General features: G+C 42.1%; 1 protein-coding gene across 1 annotated transcript; it reads left to right on the top strand.

Moving 5' to 3' along the window:
* The first annotated feature begins 9,139 nt into the window (after positions 1-9,139).
* On the top strand, positions 9,140-9,938 carry LOC139757729 (cuticle protein CP575-like). The gene is made up of 2 exons (XM_071678481.1): positions 9,140-9,293; positions 9,404-9,938. Exons 1-2 carry the CDS (start codon positions 9,201-9,203, stop codon positions 9,605-9,607), a joined length of 297 nt encoding a protein of 98 aa, XP_071534582.1. The 5' UTR covers positions 9,140-9,200; the 3' UTR covers positions 9,608-9,938.
* The last annotated feature ends 6,854 nt before the right edge of the window (positions 9,939-16,792 follow it).

Raw genomic sequence — 16,792 nt, 5'->3', positions numbered from 1 at the left:
ACTGCTATCTGTTCATTATTTCGTTATCTTGTATTACATTGTCTATGCTGGAGTCAAACCAGTTTATGTACTGACTCGTCTTTGTTTAGAATATATATTTAGCATACCTCCCAAGCATCATCACAGTTTTGTAGGAAATACCATACCACACACTACAGTTTATGAATTTACATGACCACTGTTTAGTGTTGCTGGCACACTGTTTACCATTGTATTTTCTTATTCTACGTATTATCAACAAACCTGAAATTCACTTTGCTTGTGGATTTCTTATAAATATTTGTTAGTTTTTAACCACCTTTATTTTTTCTTTGAATCAGGTTTGCTCACGACACCTTCAGTAGGTGACTCCTGTTCCGTTGACGAGGCCCCGCCTTGCCCGATGGCCTTCCGGGAATTACATCACATAATAAGGGTTGAACTCTGGGAGTTTGGCCAGCGCCGGGGTTACTTGGGGGGGTTAACTGGCAACCCATCTGCCGGGTTAGGTGTTTATCACGGCTGCCATTCTTGTCGCTAGGAAGACAGAAGTAATGCAAAAAAAGTCGACATGCCACGCACTGACTCCTAGCTGCTTACAGTTATGCATATTTCTTACAGAAACTCACCTTGAGTAAGTCTCTCATTGCAAACTTGTGGTGAGTGCCGCGTCATGGAGATCCTACACAAAGAGAACTTGGCAAAGCAAACTTACGAGACATGATTCCATCTTTAAGCAACATAATGAAACACTGACGTCTCTCAGAAGATGACAGTCAGATGTCAGTGAGCACAAGGGATCGTGAGGAGCCTGGTGGGAGCGCTCTCATCGCATCTAGTGACCTGCTACAGTTCTATTCCCTCACATTACGTTAGCAGTCCTAATGTTCTGGTTGTGCTCTCGTATGCAGCAGGGTCTTGGAAACTGTCAAGGCTCATGATGATAATGACAGATTTGATGAACTGACCATGGCTTCTCGTCAGGCATGGTTGCACTGTTAAGCCTCCTATTTCACTGCTGAGATGGTTTTCCACATTTTGCCTCAGTGGAGCGTTGCTTTGTGCGATAGATGCGAACCAGAATTTAGCACCTGGGTGCTTCTAGCCTGTGTGGTATAGCCAGAGGTATTTCGCTACAAAGTGAGTGCCTGGTAGGAAGACCAGTCTACCGCGCACCACGGTGAGGGGTGCACTCTGTTCACTGCTACGGCCGCTTCTGGCTCGTCTCTCCTCACGTCTGTCTTGTTTCTTGGTGGTTTTAGTCCTGACCTCCTCGAAGTCTTATTGATGAATGTCACTTTTCTCAGCTGACACTGTGTCCCAAAATTTTCGTTTTCATCTATGATGATCGTTAACTAGTAGAGAGGAGTACATGGTTAGGGCAGATAACACGAGACCTGATGGTCCTTGAGGAAGTGATGATACTAATATAATGAAGAGGCTCTGATCTCATTTTTGGTAAGAACAGAATATGAAAAAAAAGAAAGTAGAAAGCACTTACCCTGCCACATTCCTCCGGCACAATGCCTGGCAGGAACCTAAAGAAAGCTAAGGAATACTGTGTGGTATGGAAAGGTTATACTGTCATGGATATTTTATAAGAAAGTATGAATAAGAAAAGTTTCCTACTTTGACCGCATCAGAATTTTCTGAGCAGGAGGATCAAGACTGAAATGGGGAGGAAATAATTGATCTTGAAAACAATTGAGGCAAATGCTTGTTTCACCTTCTTGAAATAGGTACATTTAAGGGTAATGAATATCACAAATATTTTTCTAGTCATATTCTGAAGGTACTGATAGTCATCCCAATGAAAACACTCGAGTGTTTTTCTAAGTTGCTTGAATATTTCCTTCTATATAACTTCATATCGTTATCTCTGGTCCCAGAATCTCCAACGGTATCATTTTGTGTTTAGAGAACATATATCAGGTTTCCCTAGCGTCTACGCATTCTTTTGTAGAGAGAATAATTTTAGATCTCCGAACTTCTCTCTAAAAATCCTACTTCTGAACCACGGCATCCGTTTTGTCCGTCTTCCCTGACTTTCTCCAAGGATTTCATATTTGATCGAGTCTGGTGACCAAAGTATTCCAAATGAAGTCAGACACGATGCTGTAAAGTGTAGACATTGAACTCTTCGTTCCAGTTGATGTCTCTACGAAACATAGCACTCTGTGAGCTTCGTTACATGCTGCAAAGCACGGTCTTTCGTATCATAATTCAGTACAGAAGAAGCTAAGAAGTCAAGCTATACGAAGGGAAGTTAGTCATAAAACTGTAACGCGGGGCATTGTGTCCTCTGGCATTTGGTACAAGAGACCAGAGGGTCCAGCAAGGTGAACGGCCCGGCCCACACCGTCCTCCGCCCTAGCGGGAGGAGGGAGACAGCGACTGCAAATAACTATCTTCCGCACTTAAAGAATAAGATAAAGGCCCACACTTGTCAAATAGAAGCTCAGACACTGACATAGTGCAGGTGACCCGTAAATTCCCTTCCCCACGCAGTTAATTAGGTTGGTATGCTGGCTAGTGCCAGGGAGTGACAAGACAATGAGTCTTGCAGCCTTCCACCCAAGACTTGTCCTCGAGGGAGCACAGAGACACGTCCACGCCCACGGCCTCCTGACCGTAGCTAGACCGCCAGGAGAACACGTTATCCCAGGCACTGTGAACATGATGAATAATCAGTATATTTCCACATCAGCGTTGACAAAATGACTGTTTACATAAAGCCTCCACGTTCTTACAACCCCTCTGATTACACAAAATTTGTTCTGTGTATTTTCAGTCTTTTCCGGCAGTTGACCCAGTAACCCTATAACTAGTAACATCATTTTCATTACACACACACACACACACGCACACACACACACACACACACACACACACACACACACACACACACACACACACACACACACACACATACACACACACACACACATACACACACACACACACCCCGCTTTAGCGAGGTAGCGTTAAGAACAGAGGACTAGGCCTTTCATGGATTATCCTCACTTGGCCACCTTCTCTGTTCCTTCTTTTGGAAAATACAAAACGAGAGGGGAGGATTTCCAGCCCCCCGCTCCCTCCCTTTAAAGTCGCCTTCTACGACACGCAGGGAATACGTGGGAAGCATTCTTTCTCCAATATTTCCAGGGGTAATATATATCCCGGGTACGATCCTGGCAGTTGGAGGTTTGTACGTTCTATGAAGGTGCGCGTTCATATCCACTTTATTCATATATATATATATATATATATATATATATATATATATATATATATATATATATATATATATATATATATATATATATATATATATATATATATTCTTTTTTTTTTTATTTGCTTTGTCGCTGTCTTCCGCGCCTGCGAGGTAGCGCAAGGAAACAGACGAAAGAAATGGCCCAACCCACCCCCACACACATGCTCACACACACACGTCCACACACGCAAACATACACACCCACACATCCCAACGTACACACATATATACACACACAGACACACACATATACACACATGCACACAATTCACACTGTCGGCCGCTACTCACCTCCATCGCCACCTCGCCACACACGGAATAACATCCCCCTCCCCCTTCATGTGCGCGAGGCAGCGCCAGGAAAAGACAAAAAAGGCCCCATTCGCTCACACTCAGTCTCTAGCTGTCATGCAATAATGCCTGAAACCACAGCTCCCTTTCCACATCCAGGCCCCACAGAACTTTCCATGGTTTACCCCAGACGCTTCACATGCCCTGATTCAATCCACTGACAGCACGTCGACCCCGGTATACCACATCGATCCAATTCACTCTATTCCTTGCCCGCCTTTCACCCTCCTCCATGTTCAGGCCCTGATCACTCAAAATCTTTTTCGCTCCATCTTTTCATCTCCAATTTGGTCTCCAACTTCTCGTTTCCTCCACCTCCGACACATATATCCTCTTGGTCAATCTTTCCTCACTCATTCTCTCCATGTGCCCAAACCATTTCAAAACACCCTCTTCTGCTTTCTCAACCACGCTCTTTTTATTTCCACACATCTCTCTTACCCTTACATTACTTACTCGCTCAAACCAACTAACACCACATATTGTCCTCAAACATCTCATTTCCAGCACATCCACCCTCCTGCGCACAACTCTATCCATATATATATTCCTATGAGTCCACGGGGAAAATGAAACACGATAAGTTCCCAAGTGCACTTTCGTGTAATAATCACATCATCAGGGAGACACAAGAGAGAAATATAAGTCAGTTAATATACACCGAAGAGACGAAGCTAGGACGCCATTTGGTAAACATGTGATTGTCCAAAACATACTAGGAGCGTTCATAAACTTATCATTTTACAAATTTTATCAACAACAAAGTTATCTAATTTGTATAGGCCATCAATAATATTAAGATTATATTTTTTTGTGTATTTAATGATAGAAGATTCAGTGATATTTCTCTTGGTAATAGAGTTAGAGTTAATAACTGAGATGGCATTACTCCAGTCAATACAATGATCATAGTTTTTAACGTGATTAAACAAGGCATTTGACTCTTGTCCCGTTCTTATACTATATTTATGTTGCTTAAGTCTAACAGAAAGATCCTTACCAGTCTGAACAACATAAAATTTATCAAAATTTTCCACAAGGCACTTTATATATGGAGAAAAACTGGAGGAAGTAAAGTGTTTTAGATATCTGGGAGTGGATCTGGCAGCGGATGGAACCATGGAAGCGGAAGTGGATCATAGGGTGTGGGAGGGGGCGAAAATCCTGGGAGCCTTGAAGAATGTGTGGAAGTCGAGAACATTACATCGGAAATCAAAAATGGGTATGTTTGAAGGAATAGTGGTTCCAACAAGGCTGCATGGTTGCGAGGCGTGGGCTATCTATGATAGAGTTGTGCGCAGGAGGGTGGATGTGCTGGAAATGAGATGTTTGAGGACAATGTGTGGTGTGAGGTGGTTTGATCGAGTAAGTAATGTAAGGGTAAGAAAGATGTGTGGAAATAAAAAGAGCGTGGTTGAGAGAGCAGAAGAGGGTGTTTTGAAATGGTTTGGGCACATGGAGAGAATGAGTGAGGAAAGATTGATCAAGAGGATATATGTGTCAGAGGTGGAGGGAACGGGGAGAAGTGGGAGACCAAATTGGAGGTGGAAAGATGGAGTGAAAAAGATTTTGTGTGATCGGGGCCTGAACATGCAGGAGGGTGAAAGGCGGGCAAGGAATAGAGTGAATTGGATCGATGTGGTATACCGGGGTTGACGTGCTGTCAGTGGATTGAATCAGGGCATGTGAAGGGTCTGGGGTAAACCATGGAAAGCTGTGTAGGTATGTATATTTGCGTTGGGAAACAGACGAAAGAAATGGCCCAACCCACCCCCATACACATGTATATACACACACGTCCACACACGCAAATATACATACCTATACATCTCAATGTACACATATATATACACACACAGACACATACATATATACCCATGCACACAATTCACACTGTCTGCCTTTATTCATTCCCATCGCCACCTCACCACAAAAGGAATACCATCCCCCTCCCCCCTCATGTGTGCGGGGTAGCGCTAGGAAAGGACAACAAAGGCCTCATTCGTTCACACTCAGTCTCTAGCTGTCATGCAATAATGCCCGAAACCACAGCTCCCTTTCCACATCCAGGCCCAACACATCTTTCCATGGTTTACCCCAGACGCTTCACATGCCCTGATTCAATCCACTGGCAGCAAGTCAACCCCGGTATACCACATCGATCCAATTCACTCTATTCCTTGCCCACCTTTCACCCTCCTACATGTTCAGACCCCGATCACTCAAAATCTTTTTCACTCCATCTTTCCACCTCCAATTTGGTCTCCCACTTCTCCTCGTTCCCTCCACCTCCGAAATATATATCCTCTTGGTCAATCTTTCCTCACTCATTCTCTCCATGTGCCCAAACCATTTCAAAACACCCTCTTCTGCTCTCTCAACCACGCTCTTTTTATTTCCACACATCTTTCTTACCCTTACATTACTTACTCGATCAAACCACCTCACACCACACATTGTCCTCAAACATCTCATTTCCAGCACATCCACCCTCCTCCGCACAACTCTATCTATAGCCCACGCCTCGCAACCATACAACATTGTTGGAACCACTATTCCTTCAAACATACACATTTTTGCTTTCCGAGATAATGTTTTCGACTTCCAAACATTCTTCAACGCTCCCAAAATTTTCGCCCCCTCCCCCACCCCATGATTCACTTCCGCTTCCATGGTTCCATCCACTGCCAGATCCACTCCCAGATATATAAAACACTTTTCTTCCTCCAGTTTTTCTCCATTCAAACTTACCTCCCAATTGACTTGACCCTCAACCCTACTGTACCTAATAACCTTGCTCTTATTCACATTTACTCTTAACTTTCTTCTTTCACACACTTTACCAAACTCAGTCACCAGCTTCTTCAGTTTCTCACATGAGTCAGCCACCAGCGCTGTATCATCAGCGAACAACAACTGACTCACTTCCCAAGCTCTCTCATCCCCAACAGACTGCATACTTGCCCCTCTTTCCAAAACTCTTGCATTCACCTCCCTAGCAACCCCATTCATAAACAAATTAAACAAGTGGACACATCATACACCCCTGCCGCAAACCGACATTCACTGAGAACCAATCACTTTCCTCTCTTCTTACGCGTACACATGCCTTACATTCTCGATAAAAACTTTTCACGGCTTCTAACAACTTGCCTCCCACACCATAAATTCTTAATACCTTCCTCAGAGAATTTCTATCAACTCTATCATATGCCTTCTCCAGATCCATAAATGCTACATACAAATCCATTTCCTTTTCTAAGTATTTCTCACATACATTCTTCAAAGCAAACACCTGATCCACACATCCTCTACCACTTCTGAATTGCACTACCCTTCCCCAATCTGATGCTCTGTATATGCCTTCACTCTCTCAATCAATACCCTCGCATATACTTTACCAGGAATACTCAACAAACTTATACCTCTGTAATTTGAGCACTCACTCTTATCCCCTTTGTACAATGGCACTATGCAAGCATTCCGCCAATCCTCAGGCACCTCACCATGAATCATACATAAATTAAATAACCTTACCAACCAGTCAACAATACAGTCACCCACTTTTTTAACAAATTCCACGGCAATACCATCCAAACCCGCTGCCTTGCCGGCTTTCATCTTCCGCAAAGCTTTTACCACCTCTTCTCTGTTTACCAAATCATTTTCCCTAAACCTTTCACTTTGCACACCATCTCGACCAAAACACCCTATATCTGCCACTCTATCATCAAACGCATTCAACAACCTTCAAAATACTCACTCCATCTCCTTCTCACATCACCACTACTTGTTATCACCTCCCCATTAGCCCCCTTCACTGATGTTCCCATTTGCTCCCTTGTCTCACGCACTTTATTTACCTCCTTCCATAACATCTTTTTATTCTCACTTAAATTTAATGATACTCTCTCACCCCAACTCTCATTTGCCCTCTTTCTCACCACTTGCACCTTTCTCTTGACCTGCCTCTTTCTTTTATACATCTCCCACTCATTTGCATTTTTTTCTTGCAAAAATCGTCCAAATGCCTCTCTCTTCTCTTTCACTAATAATCTTTCCTCTTCATCACACCACTCACTACCCTTTCTAATCAAGCCACCTCCCACGATTCTCATGCCACAAGCATCTTTTGCGCAAGCCATCACTGCTTCCCTAAATACATCCCATTCCTTCCCCACTCCCCTTACGTCCTTTGTTCTCACCTTTTTCCATTCTGTTCTCAGTCTCTCCTGGTACTTCCTCACACAAGTCTCCTTCCGAAGCTCACTTATTCTCACCACTCTCTTTGCCCCAACATTCTCTCTTCTTTTCTGAAAACCCCTACAAATATTCACCTTCGCCTCCACAAGATAATGATCAGACATCCCTCCAGTTGCATCTCTCAGCACATTAACATCCAAAAGTCTCGGTCACTACGATAGATCACATCGTAATGGACCATCATAAGTCTTGTTCTCTGACATTCTAATGTCCTTCCATGTACTCTAATATGATCACTGAGTTTCATTTTCTATTGTCAGGTGAACGCGTTCACTGAAGTCTACGATCCCCATTGTCAAAAATCGCGGCTAATGATGAAAGAAAGAACATAAGAAAAACAGTTTCAGATGAACGCGACCACTGAAATCCATGATCAATGCGAAGCTAAACTCACCTCACTTGACACTGTTTTCCCAGAGGATGGATCTACGAGTGGCTCTGGACGGTGTGGTTGATCAGACGACGTAGATATCGTCGTGAGCGTTGGAGTATCCACACCGAATCTACTGATGCTGTGTGCACGAAGTCAAAGGTCTGCAAGGTGTGGGATGTAAGGTATCAGGATGCGTCGTTAGCAGAATCTGAAGACGTTGACTGAAGTGTTGTTGCAAACAAACATTTTCAGGATCTATTTATGTAGATTTTCTTTTACTTGGGAAAATTACTTGATTTGATCCTCTGTCCTGATAGATGGAAATCATATGACGAATAAACATCGAACAATATAATATCGTGAGACACTCTTCTATAATGGTGCAGACTAAAAAGAAATACTCTTAAAACTAGACGGCCTTAGAGGTTACTTCTTACTGAAAGCTCCATCTCGTCTTAAAAGCGAGATGTTAATTTTTAGATATCTCTTGCTGTGGTTAACATTATCAGGTGTACAATACTTGTATTGATGCATAGATTCATGATGAAGTAAATCAACCTTAATGGAAAGTAATATCAATAATCGGCAAAATAAATCCTTGTGTTATTAGGTCTTAGATCATTCTTTTTCCCTATATGCTTCCTGTTAAGTAGTTCTGTTCAAAGGTTGGACTAGGCCTAACATAAAACCTGGCTCATTATAACTCATACTTATTAAAGATTACAGAAAACCAGTTTTTATAACGTCGGTGGAGCACCAAGTTTACAGTGAATACTTGTGTTTGTATATGGCTGATCAAGTTACTCCAGGAGAACCTGATGAATTAATAGAAAAAACATTTCCCTGACAAGTTTGCGCAACTGACTTTATAACAGATCAGGAGTAAAACGCACCGAACGCCAGAACTAGAGGAGGGAACATACGGGGTCTCAGTCACTTCCAAATTTCAGCGCGTTCATGAGTGAAGGACGTCCCTGGGTATATAACACGGCTGAGACAGGTGCAGAGCATCAGCTGTTGTCCTGCAACCACACAAACATGAAGTTCCTGGTGAGTGTTGTTCCCTCAGTACAAGTGTGGCTGGTGGCTGTCTCTGTTAACTTTTAGTGATTGGAGGAAGTATCAGAGAATCAGTTCACTCATCAATTTCTTGACTGCAGGTGATGTTTCTGCTTGGCTTGGTGGTCTTGGCTGCCGCTCGTCCTAATGATATCATCGACATCGACGAGGACCACCTGGAGCACGAGCAGGAGGGCATCGCGGGCACGGCCGTAGAAGGCGAGTACACGTGGGTAGCGCCCGACGGCACCGAACACGAAATAGAGTACGTCGCCAACAAGTTTGGCTTCCAAGTCGTCCGATGAGACTTTTGAAGCCAGACAGGACAACTGCTGAAGACGACTATAACACAGTATACGAACTCTAGACAGGCGTCCCCTGGCTAAACGCCCAAAGACAAGTACTTACACATCTTTACATTTCTTCGCCTGAACTAATATTTGGATATCTGCACACCATCAGGAAAGGTAGACTCAAACAGCAGTGTGTTTATTAGATGGAAAAGTGGGTTACTTTACTTTTATATCATGATTCGAAGAGAATCTATGTCCAAGGTACAACGCATTGGCATAATTCTTGTTTTGACTCCATAATATACAAGTGAAATTCCTCAGGCATAATAAAGAGTACACCGTATTTCCGTATTTCAGATGTTTTTGTCCTTATTTTTGCATTAGGGAGTACACAGATTCCATTTTGAACTGAAGATTTTTCTACAAATATGATATCCAGTTTACCAGAGAGAGAGAGAGAGAGAGAGAGAGAGAGAGAGAGAGAGAGAGAGAGAGAGAGAGAGAGAGAGAGAGAGAGAGAGAGAGAGAGAGAGAGAGAGAGAGAGAATATCTGTAGCAGCTGAAGATCAAAGACACCAACATTACTTATCAGTAAACGCAGTTTAACCCTCACAGTTCAGTATTCATTGCTCGTGTGGTACATTCAGGAAAAGACTCCACAATTTCGGGGCAGCAGCTCCATCAGGCTCCCCACCAGCTAGACACGCCTGGTAAGCCGCAGTCCTTGTAGCAGAAGGCGACCACAGCCTCAGATATCTGTCCAGGTTTCTAAAGGAAACAACGCGGAGTAAATGTTGATTTTGTGCCTTTAAGATTATAACCTATGATATAAGGAAACATTGTAGACTATGGAATTCACATGCAACACCCCTTTCATCGGCTGCACGTTTCTTCCAATGTTAGTTTTATACCTATACAAACTTTATCTTCGTTGTAAGGTAACATAATAGTCTCAAAATTCACATACAACAGTTTCTAGACTGACTGAACATTTACTCAATTTTTTCACAGTTCCCGAAGTCACAAGTTGGGAAATTATATTCTCATGTGTTTAAGTCGCACAACTTCTGTAAAGTCTAAAGGTCACATTAAAGTGAGATCTTGATATTAAAGGCGTAAATCTGCAGGAAGTGTGACCTTCTCATATTCAGAATATTTCTATAATCTGGATCGCATAAAAGGGTGTAGATCACTTGATCAATGGCCTGGCAAGGTTTTCAGCGGCCGAGGAACTAACCAAATTTACAGATGTTTATATAGAGTTGTATGGACGTTAACGTTGTAGACTTTACCTGGATAATTCATCTGTGATGAATAGTAATTTGTACCTATATTTACTTCTAGATATCATCTGTTCCTCTCTACTCACTTTTCAAAACTCTTCAATTGAACCATGAATTGATAGAAATACTTTGGCATGAATATCCATATCTTCCTGCAGTCTATCCCAACGTGATTAGTGTCACAAATCTACTTCTCAAATGCTCGGGATGAAGTATGGACGTTATAATGATGTGTTGTAGGAGAAGCTCTTCTATATGTATAGAGGTTTTATTCGTCCTAGCATGGACGACGATTGCTCTCATATCTGTTGTCACCCTTCGTGCATCTCTGTATTTGCCAAAATGTGATCAGAAGCCTCTCGTCTCATTCATTCTCCAGTTTTCATGTCTCTCCAACCATCATATTCTGTTTACCATCATTTTCTTGCTTGTTTTCCGTTTTGCAGGTGTTATATATTGTCCACTATTCCCGTGAGTTATCTGCGTTCGTCCCTGACACTATGGCGCAGCTTTGCAGAGCGCTTTTGGCTGCTGCTTCCCATTACTTATGTGTAGAGAAGGGCCACACGAGGATTGACTTATATCTTCAAACACTGAACAAGGAAGCCGAGGATATCTCTTCCCTCTTTCCACGTTCCCACTTCCTAGAGCATTTACATTTGTCAATGATTCACGAACACAAATAATCTGCCGAGTTCTAATTTATCTTTTCATTTTCTCCCACATTTTCACTTCATCCAAAATATTCTTGACTAAGACATTTGTTACTCCTGCCATGTCATTCACTATAAATATTTGAAAACTTGCCATGTGACTTATTAGGGAAACGTTATGATATGTGAATGTTCTCTCTCTCTCTCTCTCTCTCTCTCTCTCTCTCTCTCTCTCTCTCTCTCTCTCTCTCTCTCTCTCTCTCTCTCTCTCTCTCTCTCTCTCTCTCTCTCTCCTATAACTTTAAAGTCTTCCAGCATTTGTATGAAACTTTTAAGAATGCAAATAGGATGTTATGATCCATTAAAGGAAACTTTACATAAACTTTACAGAAACTTTACATAATCAAGCATATGATACTGCCAGTATATATGAGTCTCGTCTGATCACACCTCGACAATACAATGCAGTTTTGAGCCAGCACTAAAGCAAGGATGTTTCTAAATCGGAAATAGTGGAGCGAGGAGGAACTAAATTTATACCTTCCTTGCGCGATAAACCATGTGAAGGGAGAATGAGACTTGAATTTTTTTTATTTCCTTAGGAAGAGGAGCCTCCGGGACAAAATAAATGTTTTGAAACAAGTGAAGGATTCAATAACATCGATACTGAAAATCCTTTTACAGTAGCGCCAGCATTATCGACAAGAGAAAATGAACTAAAACATAGAAGCCACCGATTCAATCTGGACTGCACGGAATGTTTGTTTACCAGCGACATTATTCATGCGTGGAATAATCTTCCAGAAAACATTGTTCAGACGAACATCATTGATATCTTCGTAACTAGGCTATATCATTACTTGTCACTCTTTAGCATGGAATAGTTAACCGAATCACTAATCGAAGCACTGTGGAAGATCATGCTACCTTCTCACCCATTGATCCTTCACTGGCCATGCTGCGGTTACAAACCAACACTGATAACCATGTCACCTACTTTCAGAGAGCGAATAAGAATTACTGTATCATTCTTCAACATCAGGAATAACATTAGCACGGTTAGTCGAGAGGCTAGAGATTAAGCTTCTAATTACTATTGTCTTTATGATAACAAGAGAAGGGATGCATGTCGTTGGTGATGATATGCAAGATATGTTCATGTTGAACGAGGTATTTAATCTCCCTGTTTTCCATTTAGCGTGTACCAGAGCAGGTGAAGGGTGGGGAGGGGGACTTTGCTTTGCTATCATTTTATTCCAGTACTTTTAAGGAAAATGCATTTTATATTCGGTGTTATGGCTAGATCATCTCGCTTATTCTGTGTGGTTTATTTATCTAAGTAAGTCTTTCTCTTAAGATATAACAGATTGAATATCACAGATTATTTTTCACGAGAAACTGTAAGTTCAAAATCAAAGATCTGAATATTCCCCCATGCAAACATAACGACAAAAAGACTCGTAAAAGACTAAGTATTTTATTGTGCTGGGTCATATGTTGCTTGTATTTCATGGAGTCAAAAGAGATATTATGCCAAGCCTGTTGTTGTTCTTGTACCTTGGATATATCTTTTTTCAATTTTGTTAGGATGTTTATTGACTTCAAGGAAATGAGAGGTTAGAACAAAGAATATGAAGAACTTTTACGATTCTTTTAAATCAATACACTTATTTCTGAACCATCCATTGTTAATGGTACAGATACATCCAACAAATATCAGTTCAGCGTAAAAATGTAAAGATATGTACGTGCTTATCTTTAGGCGTCTAGCCAGAGGACGCCTGTCTAGAGTTCATATGCCATGTAATGGTCGCCTTCAGCAGTTGTCTTGTCTTCCTTCAAATGTCTCAACGAACGGCACAGATGACAAACATGTCGGCGATGTATTCTATTTCGGGTTTGGTGCCGTCGGGAGCTATAAACGCAGTAAAATGAAGCTCAAGGGTAAAGGGGAAGAGTGATTTTGGAAAGTCTTGAAAGTACAGTCTAGGGTTGGTGAGAAGACAATTGCTAAGGAAGGAGTAGCATTACTTCTGAAGCAGGAGTTGTGGAAGTATGTGATAGACTGTAAGAAGGTAAATTTTAGAGTGATGTAGATAAAACTAAAAGTGGGTAGAGATAGATAGGTGATCACTGGTTCCTATGCACCTAGTCATGATAAGAAAGAAATTGACAGGTAGGTGTTTTGGGAGCAGCTGCGTGTGTGTGAACAGCTTTGATGCACAAGAACAGGTTATAGTGATGGGTGATTTAAATGCGAAGGGGAATAATGTGGCAGTTGGGATTATAATTGGTATACATGTTATTCTTAGTGTTGTGAAATGGAAATGGTGAAGAGCTTGTGGCTGTGTGCGCTGAAATGACATGTTAATTGATAGGTGTGTAAAAGAGAAACCTTGGATGTTATTGTGCTGAGAGGGGCAGCTGTCATGTGGAGGCGAAGGTGAACATTTGTGGAGTTTTTCAAAAAAGAAGAGAGAATGTTACAGAGGAGAGATTAATGAGAGTAAGTGAGCTTGGAAAGGAGATTTGTATGAAGAAATACCAGGAAAGATTGAGTGTAGAATTGCAAAAGGTGAGAGCAAATGACGTGAGGGGAATAGGTGAGGAATGGGATGTATTTAGGGAAGCAGTGATGGCTTTCGCAAACGATGCATGTGTCATGATGAAGGTGGGAGGTGGGCAGATTAGAAAGGGTAGTTATTCGCTACCCCGCACCAAGGGAAGTATCATCGCTACCCCCACTTCAGTGGGGTAGCGCCAGAAAAACAGACTCTAGTTGTAACGTGTAATGCACCGACACCAAAGCTTCGTATCCTCATCCAGGCCCAACAGACCTACCCGTGGTTTACCCCCAGACGCTTCACATGCCCTGATTCATTCCACTGAAAACACGTCGACACCGGTATACCACATCGTTCCAATTCACTCTGTTCCTTGCACGCCTCTCACCCTCCTGTATATTCATGCCCCGATCGCTCAAAATCTTTTTCAATTCTTCCTTCCACCTCCAATGCAACCATATAATATTGTTTGACATTCTGTTCCTTCAAACATACCCATTTTTGCTCTCCAAGATAATGCTCTATCCTTCCACACATTATCTCTCATAGAACCTTCGACCCCTCCTCTACCCTGTGACTCACTTCTGCTTCCATGGTTTCATCCGCTGCTTAGTCCACTCCCAGATATCTAAAAACTTCCCTTCCTCCAGTTTTTCTCCATTCAAACTTGCATCCCAGTAAACTTTTCCCTGAAAACTACTAAACCTAATACCTAGCTTTTATTCTCATTTACTCTCAACATTCTCCTCTCACACACTTTTCCAAACTCAGTTTTGCTACAGTTTCTCACAACAACTGACTCACTTCCAAAACTCTCCTATCGCCAACAGGCTGCATACTCGCCCATCTCTCCAAAACTCTTGCATTTACTTCCCTAACCACTGCATTCAAAAACAAAGTATACAACCTTGGGGACGTCACACACCCCTGACGCAAACCGATATTCACTGGGAAATAATCACTCTTCAATCTTCCTACTCGTACACATGCCTTAAATCCTTGGTAAAGACTTTTCATTGTTCTAGGAACTTACCTCCCACACCATATATTCTTAATACCTTCCTCAGAGAATTTCTATCAACTCTATCATATGCCTTCTCCAGATCCATAAATGCTACATACAAATCCATTTGCTTTTCTAAGTATTTCTCACATACATTCTTCAAAGCAAACACCTGATCCACACATCCTCTACCACTTCTGAATTGCACTACCCTTCCCCAATCTGATTCTCTGTACATGCCTTCACCCTCTCAATCAATACCCTCGCATATAATTTACCAGGAATACTCAACAAACTTATACCTCTGTAATTTGAGCACTCACACTTATCCCCTTTTTACAATGGCACTATGCAAGCATTCCGCCAAACCTCAGGCACCTCACCATGAATCATACATACATTAAATAACCTTACCAACCAGTCAACAATACAGTCACCCACTTTTTTAACAAATTCCACGGCAATACCATCCAAACTCGCTGCCTTGCCGGCTTTCATCTTCCGCAAAGCTTTTACCACCTCTTCTCTGTTTACCAAATCATTTTCCCTAACCCTTTCACTCTGCACACCATCTCGACCAAAACACCCTATATCTGCCACTATATCATCAAACGCATTCAACAAACCTTCAAAATACTCACTCCATCTCCTTCTCACATCACCACTACTTGTTATCACCTCCCCATTAGCCCCCTTCACTGATGTTCCCATTTGCTCCCTTGTCTCACGCACTTTATTTACCTCCTTCCAAAACATCTTTTTATTCTCACTTAAATTTAATGATACTCTCTCACCCCAACTCTCATTTGCCCTCTTTCTCACCACTTGCACCTTTCTCTTGACCTGCCTCTTTCTTTTATACATCTCCCATTCATTTGCATTTTTTCCCTGCAAAAGTCGTTCAAATGCCTGTCTCTTCTCTTTCACTAATAATCTTTCCTCTTCATCCCACCACTCACTACCCTTTCTAATCAAGCCACCTCCCACGCTTCTCATTCCGCAAGCATCTTTTGCGCAAGCCATCACTGCTTCCCTAAATACATCCCATTCCTCCCCCACTCCCCTTACGTCCTTTGTTCTCACCTTTTTCCATTCTATACTCAGTCTCTCCTGGTACTTCCTCACACAAGTCTCCTTCCCAAGCTCACTTGCTCTCACCACTCTCTTTGCCCCAACATTCTCTCTTCTTTTCTGAAAACCCCTACAAATATTCACCTTCGCCTCCACAAGATAATGATCAGACATCCCTCCAGTTGCATCTCAGCACATTAACATCCAAAAGTCTCGGTCGCTACGATAGATCACATCGTAATGGACCATCATAAGTCTTATTCTTTGACATTCTAATGTCCTTCCATGTACTCTAATATGATCACTGAGTTTCATTTTCTATTATCAGGTGAACGCGTTCACTGAAGTCTACGATCCCCATTGTCAAAAATCGCGGCTAATGATGAAAGAAAGAAAATAAGAAAAACAGTTTCAGATGAACGCGACCACTGAAATCCATGATCAATGCGAAGCTAAACTCACCTCACTTGACACTGTTTTCCCAGAGGATGGATCTACGAGTGGCTCTGGACGGTGTGGTTGATCAGACGACGTAGATATCGTCGTGAGCGTTGGAGTATCCACACCGAATCTACTGATGCTGTGTGCACGAAGTCAAAGGTCTGCAAGGTGTGGGATGTAAG

The sequence above is a fragment of the Panulirus ornatus genome, chromosome 28 (genome assembly GCF_036320965.1).
Source record: "Panulirus ornatus isolate Po-2019 chromosome 28, ASM3632096v1, whole genome shotgun sequence".
In the NCBI taxonomy this organism is placed as follows: Eukaryota; Metazoa; Arthropoda; class Malacostraca; order Decapoda; family Palinuridae; genus Panulirus; species Panulirus ornatus.
This window is presented reverse-complemented; position numbering and strand designations above follow the sequence as displayed.